Genomic DNA, 19,030 nt, shown 5'->3' on the forward strand with positions numbered 1-19,030 from the left:
ATCCAACAATCCTCAAATCCAGCAGACGTGTTCATAAAGGTTTACCGCCATGACGAAAATAAGTGTTGCGTACATTTTTTTTTAGATATAGCAGAATGTAGCATATTGTGTTTTAAAGATATAAAGGTAAAATTCCCGCTCAGAACTATCAATATAAACATATCAACATACTGTTTAAAGGAACAGGAAATGTGACACGTGACGTTGAAAGTCAATTAAAGTGCTACATTGGAATGTTGATATTCATAGGGACATCCAAATAAATATATTTGTATTTATCACGTCATTTTTTGGATCACCACCCACAGTCTTATTTATTTATTTGTTTTAGCTGCTTCCCAATTTAATCTGTACAGTGCATTGTGTGAGAATAGAACCCATAAAGAGCACATTGAAATATATGTGAAGTATGTCATCTGGATTTAAGATATAACATGGACAGCTGTTGGGCTGCTGTTACTTGTGTCACTGGCCGTCACCAAACATGACATGTGGGATTGGTTTGTAAAGTTTTCAGTTATTTTCCCCTCTTGTGTGTCAGCAGGGTGGAGGCTGGTGGAGGAAGGGGACATCTTCATGGCAACACAACTAACATGGAATAGCAGCACCACCTAGTGGTGACCATCTCACAGTGCCCTGACACAAAGTGAAGTTTAAACTGGGCATGGCCTATATTTGAATATTTATATGTTCATGTTACCGACTCTGGTGGTAATGTTAGCGATGATGACAATATGGCTGAAATAACCTTGCCACAAAATGCAAACTCTTAAGTTCAATAGTTTATTAAAAGTAATATACATTCATTCCTTTCGATAAATGTGATTTTGATGATGCGCGACAATTTTGCTCCTTTATATGAAAAATGGTGGCTTGGGAAACACAGCATATAACTCAAAAAATAATGAAATATATATGTGTGGATTTCTCTGCCTGTGGTCGTGATTTGAGGACTTCCCCATGAGCATATGAGCTGAAAACATTCTGGGTTTTTTCAGCCATATTAAATGAAACAACACTTTGCATCCCATAGTTAAAACCTTTGCATCCCACTGAGCCAGGCATCGAACACACAACACACACGTTTGATAAATCCATTTTAATGGAAAATGTAAAACCCTTTGAACTTCAACGTACAAAGCATGTAACACTTGCACTTTAAAATTTGAAATTGAAGCAAGCCATGTTTTAAAAAAATACCTCAGTGAATGTATATATGTATATATTTACACATTATAGTAAACATTTCATTATTTTATCTTTTAACTTCAAAAGTTCACCATAGTAAATTTAACTAAACAAAAAAACAAGACAATTCATTCTTTCTTAAATAAATTACATATTTTCTGTAAATGTCTCAATTTTACAGCAAATACTTTTTTTTCATAAAATGCTGAAGTGTATAAGCCATTTTGTTCTTTTTTACATAATACAACTTTACAGTCTTTACAATAGTTTGGCAGTTCATTTTCAAAAATGTATTTATGGCATGAGGACTGTAGAGCATCAACATTTCCCAAAGTTACAGGCAATAGCTGGTGTGTGTGTGTGTGTGTGTGTGTGTGTGTGTGTGTGTGTGTGTGTGTGTGTGTGTCCTCCATCACAGTAGAGCCGTATTACAACTGAAAACCACATACTCAAAGAAAAAAAAACTGTACAACTCACATTTACATTAATGCTTTTTTTGTCTCAATAACATCGCATATCATACAGCTATAAAATAAATATATATCTTCACAGAGGAAATTAAACAATGTTCGTATTAAAAAGAAAATGTAGAACAAAACGGCAACAGACAGATAGAACTAGAAAAGAAGGACAGAACGAGTACAGACGGACGACACAGAGGGGCAGCGCAGCGCTGGCGGAAACTTCTGGTTTCTCTTTTTGCATTTTTTACCCTCAATATTTTTTCGGATCGATTGAACAGCAGAGATGATGCTGCTGCTGCTGGTGATGCTGTGGTGGCTGCTGCTACAGACAGGGATTAAGCCTCCTGCAGGGGAGGGCAGAGTCTCCATCATCACTGTTGCTGTCAGCCTACAGGACAGTCTGAGTTTCCATGGTAACACACTAGTCACAGAGTTTGGTTTGAGTGGGGGGGGGGTGTAATCCCTGTCAGTGCAGCTGCCTCATGTTTGTCTCCTCTTGGCACTGAAGGTTGGGGGGTGATGTGGGGGGGGGGGGGGGGGTCACATGACCAGCTCTGACCCCATCACCTCCACCTGAGGAGGGGGGTGAGGAGAGGAGGTGCTGATGGGAGGCGGGTCCCTCTCTGCAGGGAGGGGACGAGGTAGAGGGGGGGTCATGAGTTCTCCTCCTCGTCGTCTTCCTCGCAGCTGCTCCTCTTCAGGGAGCTCACCGCCTCCTTCACACAGTGGAACAGGATGTTCTTCACCTGAGGAGGAGGAGGAGGAGGAGGAGGAGGAGTTAGAGCTGCACTTATTCCAGCACACCTTCAAAGCTTACTTTTACAACATTTACATGAACATCGAAACGAACATTTGAATGCAACGCAGTTTTTTTTTACTAATTGCATTTAGGGCATAGACCAGTTTCTTTAGCTTCATAATATCTGCAGAATTAGATTCCAGTGCTAGCTGCGTACAATTCTTTCAGACCGTGTGATCCAGAAACTTCGAATAATTGCTGTCAAGACAAAATGTATTTTAAAAACACCTAAAATAATGCTGCAAATCCATATTTGTAGGCTTTAAACTGCACTCAAAAAGATGTTGGTAAAATGAAATATGAAGACAGACATTTGAAGTTTCGCTCAAAAGCTTCACTAAAAGCTTTGAATGAAAAGAAAAAACCTGACATTTGGTAAAATTATAAATACAGACAGTACTCATACACTGCCTCAGTACACTGGGAGTGTAGAGATCTGGAGAAAATTTACACTGCTCATGGAGGTGAGTCATGCTATGTTCACTCTAGCAGCTTCATTGCAGAATCGCAGAGGAGACCAGCTACGGTCTGTTGCAGAAGGAGTGGCTGAAGCTCACCTGCAGTTTGTCCTCGTAGTTGACCTCCTCGTTGTTGGGCCGCAGCTCCTGGCTCAGGTGGAAGGAGTTGGCCACGTGTTCGGGGGACACAAAGTCATTGATGACCTGCACACAGCTGTGGAGGTTCTGCACCTGGGGGGGGGGGGGGGGGGCACGATAATCAATCCCCACTCAAAAGATCTGATTGTCATTAAAATTAAAATAAGTGATATGTGATAATATATCCAGAATGTGTAGACACACAAAAAATAACCTTAACCATGTGAAAAACAAATACAATTATTAAAATATACAATCTATAAAATCCATCTTCAAAACAACATCATCAAAGAAGAACTTTACTTAATTTCAGTCTAATACCTGTACATATAGTTTATAATACATTTACAAGCAGTGGTGTAAAGTAACTAAGTAGATTTACTTAAGTAGCGTTCTAAATAAGTACAACTTTAAAATACTTGTACTGTACTTGAGTATTTCAATTTTATGCTACGTTGTACTTCTACTCTCCTACAATTCAGAGGTAAATGATGTACATTTACTCCACTACATTTATGTAATCCCTTTAGTTACAGATCTGGATTAATGATGGTAAATATAATCAGCCCTTAAATCAGACTGTGGTTCACCTGGAGTAAATTCAGCAGCTACCCTGCAGTATACAAAGCCATTCAAACTAGCTGCACCTTTACCAGCTCTGAGAACACTTTAATGATCAATCATTATAAAACATATCAGAGATATTATTCTGAAATGGACCAATCAAACAATGACTACTTTTACTGTCGCTACTTTAAGTACATTTAGATGAGAGTACTTTCTACTTTCACTGGAGGAACATTTAGAATACTTTTACTGTGACAGAGTATTCCTACACTCTGGTACTACTACTTTACTCAAGTACAAGATCTGAGTACTTCTACTTTTACTCAAGTACAAGATCTGAGTACTTCTACTTTTACTCAAGTACAAGATCTGAGTACTTCTACTTTACTCAAGTACAAGATCTGAGTACTTCTACTTTTACTCAAGTACAAGACCTGAGTACTTCTACTTTACTCAAGTACAAGATCTGAGTACTTCTACTTTTACACAAGTACAAGATCTGAGTACTTCTACTTTACTCAAGTACAAGATCTGAGTACTTCTACTTTTACACAAGTACAAGATCTGAGTACTTCTACTTTACTCAAGTACAAGATCTGAGTACTTCTACTTTTACTCAAGTACAAGATCTGAGTACTTCTACTTTTACTAAAGTACCAGACCTGAGTACTTCTACTTTTACTAAAGTACCAGACCTGAGTACTTCTACCACCTCTGCTTACAAGACATTAATAGATGATACTCCAATCTAATAAACTATTCTAGTACTAATAGAGGCTAGATTAGTTTACATAATGTGTGTTTGTGTGTGTGTGTTTATGCATGTGCACGTGTGTGTGTGTGTGTGTGTGTGTGTGTGTGTGTGTGTGTGTGTGTGTGTGTGTGTGTGTGTGTGTGTGTGTTTGTGTACCTGGTGCATGGCCCCTGCTGGTATGAGTACAGAGTCTCCCAGGAACTGGACCACGGTCCAGCCCTGCACCCCGTCATCCTCCAGCAGCCGCTGCCGCTGCTTCCTGCTCAGGTACTGGCCCTGCTCTCTGATGGGGTCCTGCTCCGGGGCCACGTCCAGACTCTGCTCCTACAGAGGGGAGGGCGTGGGGGGGCAGAGGTGTTAGTGAGCTCAGCTTTAGTCAGTGCACTACATGTCATCGTGTTCATCAGAGGGCGGACCTTGCGCAGGAACTCCCGCACTTTGTCCATGTCTTTGTTGAGGTAGATGTGCCATAGAGCCCCTGGGGTCTCGCTGGAGTCTTTGAGCCTCCTGCGCACCCCCTCATCCAGATCCTCCTCTTCCAGACGCTTCAGAACTCCTACACACACGCACGCACACGCACGCACACACACACACACACACACACACACACACACACACACACACACACACACACACACACACACACACACACACACACACACACACGTGCACATGCATAAACACACACACACACACACACACACACACACACACACACACACACACACACACACACACACACACACGTTAATAAGGTTTCATTCATTTTTTCCCCATTTATTCAATAATAGATTTATTGATTTTTCCCTATCCATTATATATACACAGCTGTGGAAAAACTTAAGAGACCACTTCAGCATTATCAATTTCTCTTATTTATAGGTTTGCATTTGAGGTAAATCATCTTTTATTTTATTTTATTCTATAAACTACTGACAATTTCTCTCTGTGTTGGAATTCAGCAGACACTGGGATGGCTGCCGTACATGTAGAGATAAATATTTAAGAAACATGTGGAGAGGTCTCTTAATTTTTTCCTCCACTGTATATCTATATACATATACACAGTGGAGGAAATCAGTATTTGATCCCCTGCCAATTTAGTTAGTTTATCCACTTACAAAGAAAGGAACAGTCTGTAATTTTTATGGTAGGTTTATTTTAACAATGATATATATATATACAGCATAATATAGTTTTTAGTCAGTCAAAACAAAAGTTATTTTGATATTTCCAAGGACGGCAGGTGATGAGTTTCAGTGTGTTCAGAATGAAACTCTTTGGTAACTGAAAGTGTGTTAGCTGCCTTCTAGGCTTTCCCTTCTAAGTAAATAATTCTAACACCATTGCCTTTATTATTTAATTTTGTATCCTTTCCAAACTATACTTTCAGCTTACCAGTTTTTGACAGGACTCCGTTGCCTTTAGCGACTCCTACATAGACCAGAACAGAGACCACATCTGAGACTTCCACATGGAGGTTAGCGGTCCCAAAATCCTGGTCCTGAGACGCAGCTACACCTGCAGGGAGACAAACAGCTTCAGAAGAAGAACACAGAGAGACTATCTGTAGAACGCTTTAAATGGAAATATATGGAGGAAAGCACGAGACTACTAAATTGAAAGTGTGTACATAATGTCTGCAGACAACCATAACATCTTTCTCAGATACACCGATGGTATTAAGGGGACAAATTATATCACAGTTCACATATATCTTCATCTTTGTATGTAGGTGTATCAATCATACCAACTGCAGTGATACGAGTACTGCAACATTAGTTAACCACTCATTTCTAATCTCTGATCTCTGCGCTCATTTCTGTAGTTCAATCCTTCGTACCGTAGGCACAGCAGAGTCTGGGCCCCAGATCCGGCCGGACAAAGAAAGAGGGCAGGTGGGAGGCCAGGTTCAGGTTGCCCTCTGGATCAGAGTACTCCGGCAGAGGCAAGTTCTTCATCAGGTCATCATATCTGCAACAAATCATCTCCTTTAGAAGCACTCACAATTCATTTTGCACATGAACTAAAGTCCTTTGCTGATTAAATGAACATTTTGAGAACATTTGACCTTTGCATATCCGACAGCACAGAGGAAAAAAGTGTGTTTGTACCTTGAGGGCATGAGGGCCATGAACTCCTCTCCAGAGGGCCAGTCCTTCAGCCTGTACACCATGGGCTCTCCATCCTTTGACTTGGGCCGCTCTGAAAGGGTAAGCAGACTTTGGTTAGACTGAACAGTTTAATGTTTATCACTATTTTCTTCTTCATGGTGCTACAGTATTTCATCAGACAGATAAACCAAGAGGATAAACTCACTGGTGATGTCCTCGAATCCATCCCAGAACTCCTTGATCCCAGAGTTGGACACTACCTGGTCCTTACAGTTGAGCAGGTCTCCCTGATGGTCAGCAAACTCCTGGTTGAAGGAGTCGGCCTTCCACAGGGCGCTGTTCAGGCGCTTGTGGATCCCTGACACCAGCACAGGCTGCACAAACACAGAACATGCTGTTACCACTACACCCACTGTGACCTCACTATTACTGCTGCTGAGGGGACTGCTGTGTACCTGTCCTTGTCTCCAGCACTCTCTGAACAGCTTCCAGTTGTTCTGGTTGCGGTGATCTTTGAGCCACAGCAGCTTCCTGTTGTTTAACCAGCAGTGAGGGATATCTGGATACTCATTGGTGGATTCTTCTGGCACCGCTGCAGGAACAGCTGTCTTCTTCCTGTCGGGTTTGACATCCTCAGTGATAGCAGGGGTGGGTATGTTGTTGTTGCTCGGGGTGACAGGCTCATGCTTGATGCTTGACAGTTTGCTAGCGATGCTCTGGCGGTTGGCCGGGATTTTATTTTCAACCACTGAAGCAATGATGTCATCGAGGATGTTGGGCATGGACCTCCCACCTTTTCCATGCTACAGACGAATGGGAAGAAAGAAGGAAAACAAGATTTAATTCTAAAACTGGAGAGCTCGAACTGATGTCCCAAAGACAAAGAGATACAGCTCCTGCCCATTAATCCTGAAGCTGTCTCACCCCGTCTCAAATATCTAGCCAGTACTAAGACATTAATGAACATTTTGCATGACAGGACATAACAGACAAAGCACTTTTAATATGCCAAAAAGGGAGACACATATCCGATAAGATGGACTACCAGATGTCCCTAGAGCCAGCTAAACACTCAGTATCAACTGATGCCAACAGGCAGGGATCAAGGGACAAACTACTTTCTCAAAGAGAGAGCAGCACCCCAAGGTTGCAGGCCGTAAGCGAGTTGAGGGCAGCAAAAAGTGATAAACTAGGTAGATAGATAGATAGAATCGGAGGATGAAACCCTCTTTATTAGTCACATGCATGCACACAGCAGAGCACACACAGTGAAATTGTTCCTCTGCATTTAACCCATCCTAGTACTAGGAGCAGTGGGCAGCTATCGTGCAGCGCCCGGGGAGCAATGGGGAGGGGGGATTGGAGGTGTCCGGTGCCTTGCTCAAGGGCACCACAGCAGGGCCTAGGAGGTGAACTGGGACCTCTCCAAGTAGCAGTCCACCTTCCATATTTCAAGTCTGTTCGGGGACTTGAACCGGCGACCCTACGATTCCCAGTCCAAGCCCCTACTTACTGAGCCACTGCTGGACAAGGTGGAAGGTCTCGGTAAATATAACATACATTATTTACAGCAAGAAGATGAGCAGCACGTCAATTTATTTCTGAATGACTAATGTTAAATCCTCGTGGATGTGTACCTGTGAAGAGTTACAGTAGACCGGTGCAAAGGCAATGCCTGCGTCTGTAGAGCCTAGCTTCAGCTTCCCTGCTGTGGTGGTGAGCAGGTCTCTGAGAGTGGAGCCCTGCTCCGTACTGTTGGCCACCAGAGAAGTGGTCTTACACTGCTGCAGCAACTCCAGGCTGTCCCCCACCTTGTCCTCCTTCACTGATTTACCCAGCACCACAGACTTGTTTTCTGTTAGAGGCAGAGGGCAAGAGATGACCAACAACATACCATCTGGAGGTACAATATACAAAAGGTACAAAACAACTCTACCATGGTGGGGAGGGTAACTTTAAAGATGTAATCTAGTTAAATGTCAAAAATGTAATCAGTTCCCTAATCTGGGTTTCAAAATATAAAACTAATGTAACCTGATTACTTTCTTTTTGGATTACCTAAATATCAAATGCAATATTAATAAAAACAAGAGAAATTAAGGTTTAAGGTTTACCTGTAACCTTAAAAAAAAGGCACCAAGATATTTCATATCAAGAATGGAGTAAACAGTAATAGTTTACAAATGCTGTTTATGCTTAATACATTAATCAAAAGCAGACTGCATTTTTGTTTAATACATCAGGTGTCCACCTAGTGCATTAAAAAAGAAATGTATTTAAAATAAAGAAGAATTAAAGTAGTCTAAATATAAACCATAAAGAATTTCATTCACTGTGTCTCCCTTAAACATAAAGATTTGTATTTTAAAATGTATTATAACACTGTATCCCTGCTACAAATCTATATTTAAAAAAATAAATAAATGTAACAGTAATCTCATAACTTGTTTTTTGAATGGAATTGTAATCGAATAGAGTTAAAAAATGTTGTATCCTGATAACGTAATCGTGTAACTTCAAATCAAAACACAATGTAAAATCTCTCTGTTCCACGACGCTCCCCCCCTCACCTTTCTTCTCCTCCCTGGACTTCTGCTCTGCCAGATCAGCAAGGAAGTGCAGAGGTGACTGGGACTCGGGCGGGGTGGCAGGAGCACTTCCTGCGTCGCTGCCTGGACTGCTTCCTCCTCCCCCTCCATTAGTCTCCACCTTTGTCCCTCCTTGGTCGGAGTTCTGCTGAGAGCCCGGCTCAGCCTTCAGCACAGACAGTTTGTTACTGTGGTTCAGGACGTTCTGCAGAACCTGCCACAGGAAGGGGAGGGTCAAAGGTTAACACCAGACAGCCTCAGGTTCTTACACTAATTAGAAATAGCTCCTTCGCTTTAAGTGAAGATCAATATGTATGGCTTGTCAAATTACTTACAATAGTAGAGGCTAAGCTGAGCCCTAGTTGCTTTGAACAGTTGTAACATTTGTAACTGTAGTTCCTATCAATGTACCACATTTTTTATGTGTCTTCAATACAAATATTTAAAAAAAAAAAAAAATAGCTTCTTTGTAAAAGAAGAAGGTTAGAAAGAGAGGGTCAAAAGTCACCCCAAACCGGTTGTGTCCAAACCATTTTTAATTGGTTTCCTAGCCAATTCTAAAAACATAATGGAATACAGCCCACACATGAAACTTGTGCTTGTCTTATATTGTACTTATTAAATATTAAACAATATATTACAGTGTTCATGTGTTAATAAGCCCAGTTTTCAAATAAATTCAGTCAAGTTTAAGTTGAAAGCATTTCCAACAAATCTTAGTTGCCCAATAACTTATTTGAATAACAAGCTTGAAATATACCCTTCATATTTCGCCTAGTTTATTGGTTTCATTCCCTCTCCAGAATAGATAAGGGCACATTAATAATGAATAGAACAGAATTGAAAGACGTTAATAACACCACTGCCAACAGCGAGGCTCTACAGAACAGAAGCTGCTGTGTGTTGCATCTGTAAAACATCTGCATACCAGATGGGGGGAGGGGACTTATAATATGATGACACAGGCATTCATTAAAAACACAAACAACAATATATGGTTGGGGTTGTCCCACTGTTCAAATATTTCCTTTGATCTTTAATTTAAGCAACAACTCAAGTTATTTAAAAGTGATCTCTACTTTTGGGTGACCCTTGTTTCCCTCTCGAAACACTGTTTCTCTACTGAACACATTCCACACAACAAATAAGGTAACTATACAAATAATAACAGTGTCAGTGTGAGCGTGAGTAGTACCTGTGAGACTCCGTTAGTGGCTGGTAGTTTGGTGAGCAGGTTCTGCTTGGTGCTGCAGGGGCAGTGGGACTTGATGTTGTGTTTCTCTCTCAGAGAGTGCATGGAAGACACCAGATCTGCCAGCACTGAAATACCAGAAACATAACAATCAGGAAAAAACTATGAAGGTGAAAGAATATTTTTTTTGTGAATGACTGCTTTGGTCAGAATATGTTTCTTGAACCCATCAGCCACACACTGCCATCCAGAAAGGTAGCAGCAGCGAGACAAAGGGAGACACAGCGAGTGTTTGCTGTACCTGTGCCGGGGATGATCTGTGTCGGCATCAGGTGTTTGTGATCGTGGGGTTGACCTTTCACACACTTGAGCCAGCCGTACAGTTCTTTGTCTGAACACAGAAAGAAAGACAACTGTCAGAGGATGTAATAGCATCACACACACACGTAATGTCACACACATTGCAACACAGCATACCAACAAGGCCTCTGATGGTAATGTCGCTGTAATGATGCATCACCAATGTTGTTAGTCATTCACATAAACCAGACTATGAAAAGAATTAAGAAAATCCCCTAATCATTTGGTATGCAAGTCAGTGAAAGAGCCTCTGATATTTGTATATTTATCAGGTTCTGATTTGATGTTTATGTTTTTTATTTTGTATAAAAGTGTTTAGGTGTCTAATGCATCAATGCCACCTTTGTTGCCATGAGCAAAAATCATTGAACCTTAAGCAAACATGTAAAGAAAGAACCACCTTGACATCTGTACTTTGTAACCTTTGAATCAGTTTCGTCCTCGCCCTGCAGGCCCCTCTGTCTCTGCGATATGAGTGCATGCTACTCTGCTGCCTGTTTATCCTGCCTGTCCAAACAAACACACAACTGACCTTTGGAGCTCCTCCTCTCCTTTGCCTTGTAACAGTCCAGGCAGACCACAAAGCCACACTTCTGACAGACCCAGTGGATGTTGAAGAGCGTTGCCTCACAGGCGTCACACATCTCCCTCACCCCCCTCACAGCTCGCTTCCACGCCAGCTTGGCTGAAACACACACAGAATATTAAAAGTTTAAAAACAAACTTCTGGTTATTTATTTCAAATCTCAGTCATTTCTGAAGAAACTCACCATCCTTCTTGACCCAGGTGGCTGCTGTGTTCTCAGTCACAACCATCTGACAGAACTTGTCTCCTATGAAGCTGAGGATGTACTTGGCTGTGTTTTGGTCCAGGTGGGTGTCCTCCAGCGCGGGGACCCACAGGGAGAGGGCCTCATCATCAAATTGCTCCGGGTTGGAGAAGCCATCCATCCGGATGACTCCATTTTTACTGAAGGAAAGCCTGGATTGGATGAAACAGGATACCATCACGCGATGTCCAGCAAAGAACCAACGTAGAGAAATTATGATGACGAACCCTCCTTGAACACCAGGGAGACTCAGATAATACAAATTCTATGTAGAACACTGAACGCTTTCCTAGCACATGGCCCACTGAAATGCCTTCTGTTTAAACTGCAGCTCCACTTTAAAGCTCCTAAATTATAAAGTATATTATAAATATTATTATAAAAGCTAATAGTACCACACACCTTATTAAAATCCCTACTATAGGAGCTGCATTTAAGTTTATTCTGTTTTGAGAATTTGCAAGTTATATTCATGCATTTTTTTATTGCAGGAAGAGATGTGCCTTGCTTAGGGGGGAAGGCGGGGCTTAAGTTTTAAGTTGGAGGTACGTTGTGTGACGTGGGGAGGGCAGCTACACAGCAGCGCTACCGTGTTTGACCACACCCGCAGCCTCAGTGTGGAGGGATCAGTGGAATCTGCTGCCACAGTTAAAAGATAGATTTTTATTTTCGTTTACATACATTCTTTTTGTTTTTTGCAATACACTTTTAAGGTCAGGAACTTATAACGACCATTGGATTTTCTTTTACCTAAACGAACTGCTAGTCAAACACTGCTTCCCAGCCCTGAGGATTTTGGCCACTACACTACTTTCATTGACTAAAAAGAGAAAAGCCATAGTGATTACTCTGAGATTACACTGTGAAAAGGGGGATTTAGAAACGTCACAAGTCAAATCAGGACATACGCTGATGTAGCTGTTGAATTATTTGCAACCCCGCCCTGAAGTTGTGTGGTACAGATTAATATATGCTGTGTCTGACAGCAATTGATGAACAGCAACAACAAAAACATCACTGGAAAATGGTATTTGCAGGGACAGTACAACAGCACACACCAGCATCAATCTTTCACTTTTCATTTGAAAATATTGCATCGATAGGAAGTCACAAAGAGACCGTCCTTGCTGCTGCTGCACACTGAAATCATGCAGTGAAGAAAACAAGCATCCTCTTTATCCTGATGTGTTTCTTTATTTCCAAGCTGTTTATAATATCGAAAGTACTCCTGAGGTGAATTGATATCAATACATTAACTAGTAATCCTCATAAGCACAAAACACTCATGTGTCGAATTCACATGCAATGACTTCATGGAGTGGTTTGTAGAGGAGCCCTCCCTCTATGAACCCTTTGTGTTCTACGCTGTCCTTAAACAACCCGGGCAGCTCAGGTGAATGTTTATGAAGCCCCAGAGAGAGAGAGAGAGAGAGAGAGAGAGAGAGAGAGAGAGAGAGGGGAGGGGAGATAAGGTGAGAGAATGAATCAGAAGAGGAGATGCAAAGGAGGGTAGGCAGGGGGAGACAGAGAGATTTCAGCAGCAGCAGTTCTGCAGTGAGGAAAAGATTATAGAAGAGAAAATCCTCTTTGGCAGATTTACCTTGTCTGACCCTACACTGCAGCTGAATCCAACTCAAGTGTGTGTGTGTGTGTGTGTGTGTGTGTGTGTGTGTGTGTGTGTGTGTGTGTGTGTGTGTGTGTGTGTGTGTGTGAGAGTGAGAGAGAGAGACACACACAAACAGAGGCAGTACAAATTGTACCAGCCATATGATTAATATTCTATGTGTTTCTATTTTGGATGAGACTGTCCTTGCTTCCCCTCCTCTCTTTGGAGCTTAAAGCTACAATGCATCATGAAGCAATTGTTTCTCCCTGAAGGGCAGGAAGTAAGCAAAGCATACAGAGGGGTCTGAGAAGGAGTTTAGGGGGGGTTATTACAGCTGCATAGTTTGAGGGTCCCTAAGATGAATGTATGTATGCTTGATGGGTGTAAATGTTCTCAAAGTTAGGTTTTACCGTCTGAAATAGTAGAAGCGGCAGAAGACGGGGGAATGTGCGGGCTCCTCCCCCTTCTTGCTGCGGATCACCCTGCACTCCCGACACTTCTGCAGGTTGGGTCCAATTTCAGCACACGAGTCGTCCTGAAGGAAGGACTCTGCCGTCTGCTTCAGCTTCTTCACCTTCCTCCAGTCCTTCAGGACGGAACGGGGGATCCCATCTGAGAAGAGAGGCCCTATTAAGTCCCTGATAGCAGCAACACTTCATTATGACCAGATAAGCAATTACATTTAAATTACTTTTTACACATAATATGGTCACTCTGGGTTATCCTACCGTTGTGGAAGTAAGGATGGAGAGAGAAGATGAAATATATATGAGCAAACTCACCTCAACTATTTCATATTTTAGGCTTGTTTTATAATCTGGAATACTTCAATAGATAAATGTCACTTATAAATATTCTTAAAAATAAGCAGTTTATGGGGTTGGAAGAGGCAAATGTCTTGACATGCCGTGTAGGTAGGTATTATATGTGCAATAGTTTATTAATTGATAAATAGTTGATAATGTAGATATTCTATAAATGTTGTCTTTGTGCCATAGAGCTCTAATATTGTCCAAAAGGTATAAAAAAAAACCCCCACATCAGTAAGACATACCCACTTCCTTCATTACCATGAACACACAGACACTGTAGATAGTACCGTATGCTGCTGTTAATACTCCCTACAGCATTAAATGTTGATTAATCAGCTGCTAAAAAGATAGTTTCAAACAATCACACAAATTAAATAACTGAGCATTTAAAATAAGACACTGTGTATTTTGAGCTGTTTCATGTATTAACTAGGAAAATCCAGGGGACTTGGGGCTGAGACAGATGAATACTATCAAAGTCTTTCAATCACATTTGGGGAAAAAAGCAAAACCACAGACACTGCCGGTCTGGGATCTGTCTGGTTGCCTGGGAAACTGTTGAGGGAAGACAGACAGACTGAGATGAGACTTACTGCTGCTGGCCAGCTTGAGTTTAGTCTTCTCTCTGGCTGATCTGAAGATGCCGTTAGGCTTCAAGTCATCTTCCTCCTTCTCATTGTCTCCTTTCTTCTTGGCCATGTCGTTCTGTTTCTTCTTGTAGGTGGGTTTGGGCTGGCGCTTGGCTCGGCCCTCCATTTTGCTCTCGCTGGCATCGGAGTCATCTCCCCCGCTCTCTGAAGCAGACTCGTATGTGCGTTTGTTCCCACGCCTTAAAGAGGGAGGTGCTTTCCTCTCTTCCACACCTCCTCCTGCTGCTCCTCCCCCCTTCTCCTCCTGCTGCCTCTCCCTGTCCACTTTGATCACGCTTTCTTTGCTCATCTCCACCTCGCTGGAGGTGGAGGCGCTCAGATTGACGGTACAGGGTTTGATCATGTCTGACATGGCTGCAGTGTTACTGGTGCTGGTGGTGGTGCTGGGCACTTTCTCTGGTTTAACACTGGGGGGGGTTGTGTTAGCAGTTGTGTTCCTGTCCTCCTCTGAGTGCCGGGTTAACCAGGCTTTCTTCAGCTTGTGGTAGTTGCTGGGCTGTGCGCTACTGGAGGACGCTGACCCGGAGCTCTGGCCGTTGGGCAGGGGGCTGGACTTGCCTGTCGTCGTGCTCCCGCCCACCGAGCTGTTGCTACTGCTGTCCACGGAAGATGATGAGGCTTGGCTGGAGGAGGGTGGTGGGGGGGAGTTTTGAATAGGAGTTTTGTCAGCAGAGTCCACAGGTAGGAAGCAATTTCCGGTTGTGATGGCAGTGGGAGAAGGGGAGAAGTTGGTTCTGGATTGGGCTGCAGCCAGGGCAGCTTTGTGCTTCTTCAGGTGGACAAAGGAGGGTGAGTAAGGCTGACTTGAGCCAGAAACAGAGCTAGGTGTTGGGGTGATGCTAGGACTAGGCTGGGGGGTCCCTGCTGGACTTGGGGGAGGCAGAGAGCCCCCTGGAGAAGTGGTGCGTAACACTTCCTGGTAATCTCCTGCTCCTGAGTGGCTCAGCACCCAGCCACCAATGCCAGTTTTATGGGAAGCAATGTGAGCTGATGTGGAGTAGCCCAGCTCAGGAAGGGGGGTGCCGCTCATACTCTGTATGCCAAAGGCTGGAGAGATAGTCCTGCACACAGAGTTAGCTCCCATCATTCCATGTATGCCACGCATAGAAGTGTTCTTATACTGCAAACACATGTCGTCCAGGTTAGAGTTGGGTTGGATGATCCTGCCAACGTCTCTGAACCCCTCCCCTCGCCTGAGACACTCTCCCTGAAGCTTGGATGGGTAGAACCTCCCCTGGGGAAGCTCCTTAGGGATCATAGCACCAGATTTGTTAGCACCAACGGGAATGTCGTACTTAATAGAAGTGGATGGTCGCACAATGACCGATGCCATTGCAGATTGGGGCTTTCCCCGTGACATCCCTTTCTCTCCGGAGAAGGAGCCTCCTCTCTCTCTCCACGCGTCTGCAGTGGAAGTCATGACCTCCCCGCTGATGGCTGCAGCTACAGAGGTTACCACGGCAGCGTTTCCATGACCTTTGGTGTCCCTGAGTTCCGGCAGCAGCGTGGGGGGCTTCTGCTGCTCCGCCAACGTCTTGCTACCAGCTGCTGCTAAACTAACCGGCTGGATGGGGGTAAGTGTTGGGGGGGACAGGCGTCCACCATAACCGGCTCTGTCCCGCTCTCGCTCCCTCTCCTTTTCCCGCTCTCTCTCCCGCTCCCTCTCTCGCTCTGCAGCCTCTTTACGTTCCAGTGCGTGCTGTGTGGGCGGGTGGAAGACGGGCGCTCGGTGGAGAGATGGCATTGCCCTGAGCTGCTGCTGCTGTTGGTGCTGCTGTTGGTGCTGATGTTGGTGCTGCTGTTGGTGCTGCTGTTGGTGATGTTGTTGGTGGTGGTGGTGCTGCTGCTGTTGGTGCTGCTGCTGGTGGTGGTGCTGCTGCTGCTGCTGCTGTTGGTGCTGCTGCTGCTGCTGTTGGTGCTGCTGCTGCTGCTGCTGCTGCTGCTGCTGTTGCTGCTGCTGCTGCTGCTGCTGCTGCTGCTGCTGCTGCTGTTGGTGCTGCTGCTGCTGCTGTTGGTGGTGGTGGTGGTGCTGCTGCTGCTGTTGGTGGTGGTGGTGCTGGTGGGTATGATGGTGGTGGTTTGGTGCTAAGGAGGAGGAGGAAGATATAGTGGCAGAGGGAGAGATGGCAGGGCTGCGGCGCTCCATCCTGTCTAAGCCATGGTGCTGGTGCTGCTGCTGCACCAGCGTCACCTGCTGGCTGAGCTGCTCGTTGATCTTCCCCGCTAGACCCTCCCCCCCCTCTGGCTGGTGTTTGATGAGAGGCGGCGGCTTGGAGAGGGAGGCTTTGGAGCTGTAGCTGCCCAGGGACAGAGCTCCCTGGCTGGGCACGGCGGCTCCGACGCTGGCCACGACTCCTGAAGCTCCGCTGGAAACCTTCTCATAGTAAGAGCTGATATCCTTGGAGGAGTAGAGTCTGGGCGGGTCGTTCACCACACTGTTGGACAGCGTGGTGAAGTAGTTGCTCTTTTCTGATTGGATGACGTGGGGATGGATGTGGCCCGCCTTGGGGCTTGGGGAGGAGAGCGCGGGGACTCGGACAGGGAAGGCTGGGTCTCTGCTCCTCTCTCGGTCCCGGTCCATGCCCGGGTCACTGGATCGCTGGATCTTAGCCGTGTAGGGAGCCACCTCGATACTCTCCTTCAGGATCTGCCGATTCTCCTCTTTGTATTTACTGGCTCGATCTGCTGCCTGAACCGCATCCTGTGGAGGAAAATATAAAACAGAATGTTGTTTTCTCATTTTCAGACGGACAGACCGCAGCACTTGTTCTACAGATCATTTTTTAAATAGGTAGTGGTCTCCATCTCCAGTATAAAGAAAGACATCACTGTCCCTAAGGCAGATGAGAAGGAAATGAAGCGTAAAAATAGTCAAATCTGTAGTATATGAATCATTTAAAACCATATTTCCCCCAAGCAGATACAATAATGCCATATTAATGACAAAATATTGCAGCAGTAAATGTTCCACTTGATAGCAATAAATAATTTATGTGTGATTATTTGTATCCATTTTATTTTTTATTTGGAATATCAAGTAGTTGTAGGATTTACAGTTAATCAAAGTTAGAACGAGGTTTCTACACAGCTGAAGGTGTTTGTGATACTACAGCTATATGGATAGTAATATCCAGTGCAGTAGTCCAGCTGTGTACTTGCCATGCGGGCCTTGCTGTGGGGGTCCATGTAGAGACGGTGCAGGTGGACTTCTTTCCCTGTGGGGGTGCGACTCCTGTCTGTCTGCTCCTGCTTCAGCTGGGCCAGTGTCAGCGTCCTGATGGGGTCCACAAAGCCTTTCTTATCCATATCCCTGCAAACAGACAAGTCAAACATTTAACAAGCCATCATGTTTCCCAAGTTTCCCTCATAGAGTTCAACAAACGAGGACAGGAAATGACAGCCCGGGGTTCTTTAGTGAATGTATGACAGTCTTAGGTAACATCCAGTTAAGGGCATCAGCAGGGTATGTCTGGCTGCTCAGCAGATTTTAATGCACATGACACAACTAGGCTAATGAGAGAGACGGGCGATGTGTGATGCTGTGCGTTTGTGTATTCGGTGGTGTCTAAACAATAGCCGGTGGTTACATAAGGAGAGCCGCTGAATGGACGGATTCTGTCTGAACTGCTTTAATATCGGGTTTGTGCAACTTCACTTCATCTGCCTGACCGGGCATTGCCTGTCTGAGTCTCAGCGCTGCTCTGTGTGAACTCTCTCCAAACACATCTAGCTTTACACAGGAAAGGGCATACTGATCAAACACACAAAGCAACCATTGTGTGCCCCATCTTGCTTCCTCCCAAGCTCCTCTCTGAACCCTTTCCAGGTCAGAGGAATGCCTTGTGTCCCCTGTGGCCCTGTGATTGAGACTGACTATCATCAAATAATGCTATGACTGTGTGAAAAAGATGTACATGTTAAAAACTCTTATTTTCCTAGGCTTAAGACATCTAATGCTAATGAATAGAAGACATTTTTAATAATTTAATATAATAATAATAATTTTAAAATCTGTCACACAATGAAAGCCCCTCCAGGAAGTTCAAAAATGTATTGTCTATGCAAAGAGCATGACCTGACCATATATTCCAGAATAACAGCCCATCTCCCCCCAAAAATATTATTAGTAACAAAAAAAAACTTAATGCAATTTTAAGGCAATTCAGACCTAATGTGATAAAGAGCAAACCACTGGACAAAATAAACGTTGACTGTTGACATGTTTGTCATCCTTACAGCTACGTTACAATGTAAGCTAAGGCTTAACCTTGATCAAGGCAAGAGTTTATTATTGCATTTGAATATTCTGATTTCTCTTTCCTGGTCTTTGACTCACTCTTTATGTGCGTTCATGCTGGCCTTTGACAGTGGAGGGCTGGCGTGTGCGTTCATCTTGACGGAGGGGCGGTGGGGATCTGCGCTGGCTGGCCTTACAGGGACGTGGCTCAGAAGACCCAGACCATCAGCACCCCCCGCAGCCTGGTGCAGCCAAGGACTGGCTGTGTTCTGC

General features: G+C 44.1%; 1 protein-coding gene across 2 annotated transcripts in view; it reads right to left on the minus strand.

Moving 5' to 3' along the window:
• Window positions 1-769: 769 nt before the first annotated feature.
• jmjd1cb (jumonji domain containing 1Cb) overlaps window positions 770-19,030 on the minus strand; it is a 108,796-nt gene continuing 90,535 nt past the window's right edge. For both annotated transcript variants that reach the window (XM_063893243.1, XM_063893244.1), the window contains 19 exons: window positions 18,857-19,026; window positions 17,680-17,830; window positions 14,464-17,221; window positions 13,469-13,670; window positions 11,393-11,604; window positions 11,155-11,307; window positions 10,564-10,653; window positions 10,266-10,390; window positions 9,053-9,284; window positions 8,120-8,337; window positions 6,938-7,285; window positions 6,688-6,856; window positions 6,483-6,573; window positions 6,212-6,342; window positions 5,767-5,889; window positions 4,785-4,924; window positions 4,525-4,692; window positions 3,009-3,140; window positions 770-2,398 (listed from right to left, as the gene is read on the minus strand). In XM_063893243.1, coding sequence (XP_063749313.1) covers window positions 2,306-2,398; window positions 3,009-3,140; window positions 4,525-4,692; window positions 4,785-4,924; window positions 5,767-5,889; window positions 6,212-6,342; window positions 6,483-6,573; window positions 6,688-6,856; window positions 6,938-7,285; window positions 8,120-8,337; window positions 9,053-9,284; window positions 10,266-10,390; window positions 10,564-10,653; window positions 11,155-11,307; window positions 11,393-11,604; window positions 13,469-13,670; window positions 14,464-17,221; window positions 17,680-17,830; window positions 18,857-19,026 — 5,706 coding nt within the window. In that variant the 3' untranslated portion in view covers window positions 770-2,305. The remainder of the gene's footprint in view (window positions 2,399-3,008; window positions 3,141-4,524; window positions 4,693-4,784; window positions 4,925-5,766; window positions 5,890-6,211; window positions 6,343-6,482; window positions 6,574-6,687; window positions 6,857-6,937; window positions 7,286-8,119; window positions 8,338-9,052; window positions 9,285-10,265; window positions 10,391-10,563; window positions 10,654-11,154; window positions 11,308-11,392; window positions 11,605-13,468; window positions 13,671-14,463; window positions 17,222-17,679; window positions 17,831-18,856; window positions 19,027-19,030) is intronic.

Source organism: Eleginops maclovinus, chromosome 10 (assembly GCF_036324505.1).
Source record: "Eleginops maclovinus isolate JMC-PN-2008 ecotype Puerto Natales chromosome 10, JC_Emac_rtc_rv5, whole genome shotgun sequence".
Classification (NCBI taxonomy): Eukaryota; Metazoa; Chordata; class Actinopteri; order Perciformes; family Eleginopidae; genus Eleginops; species Eleginops maclovinus.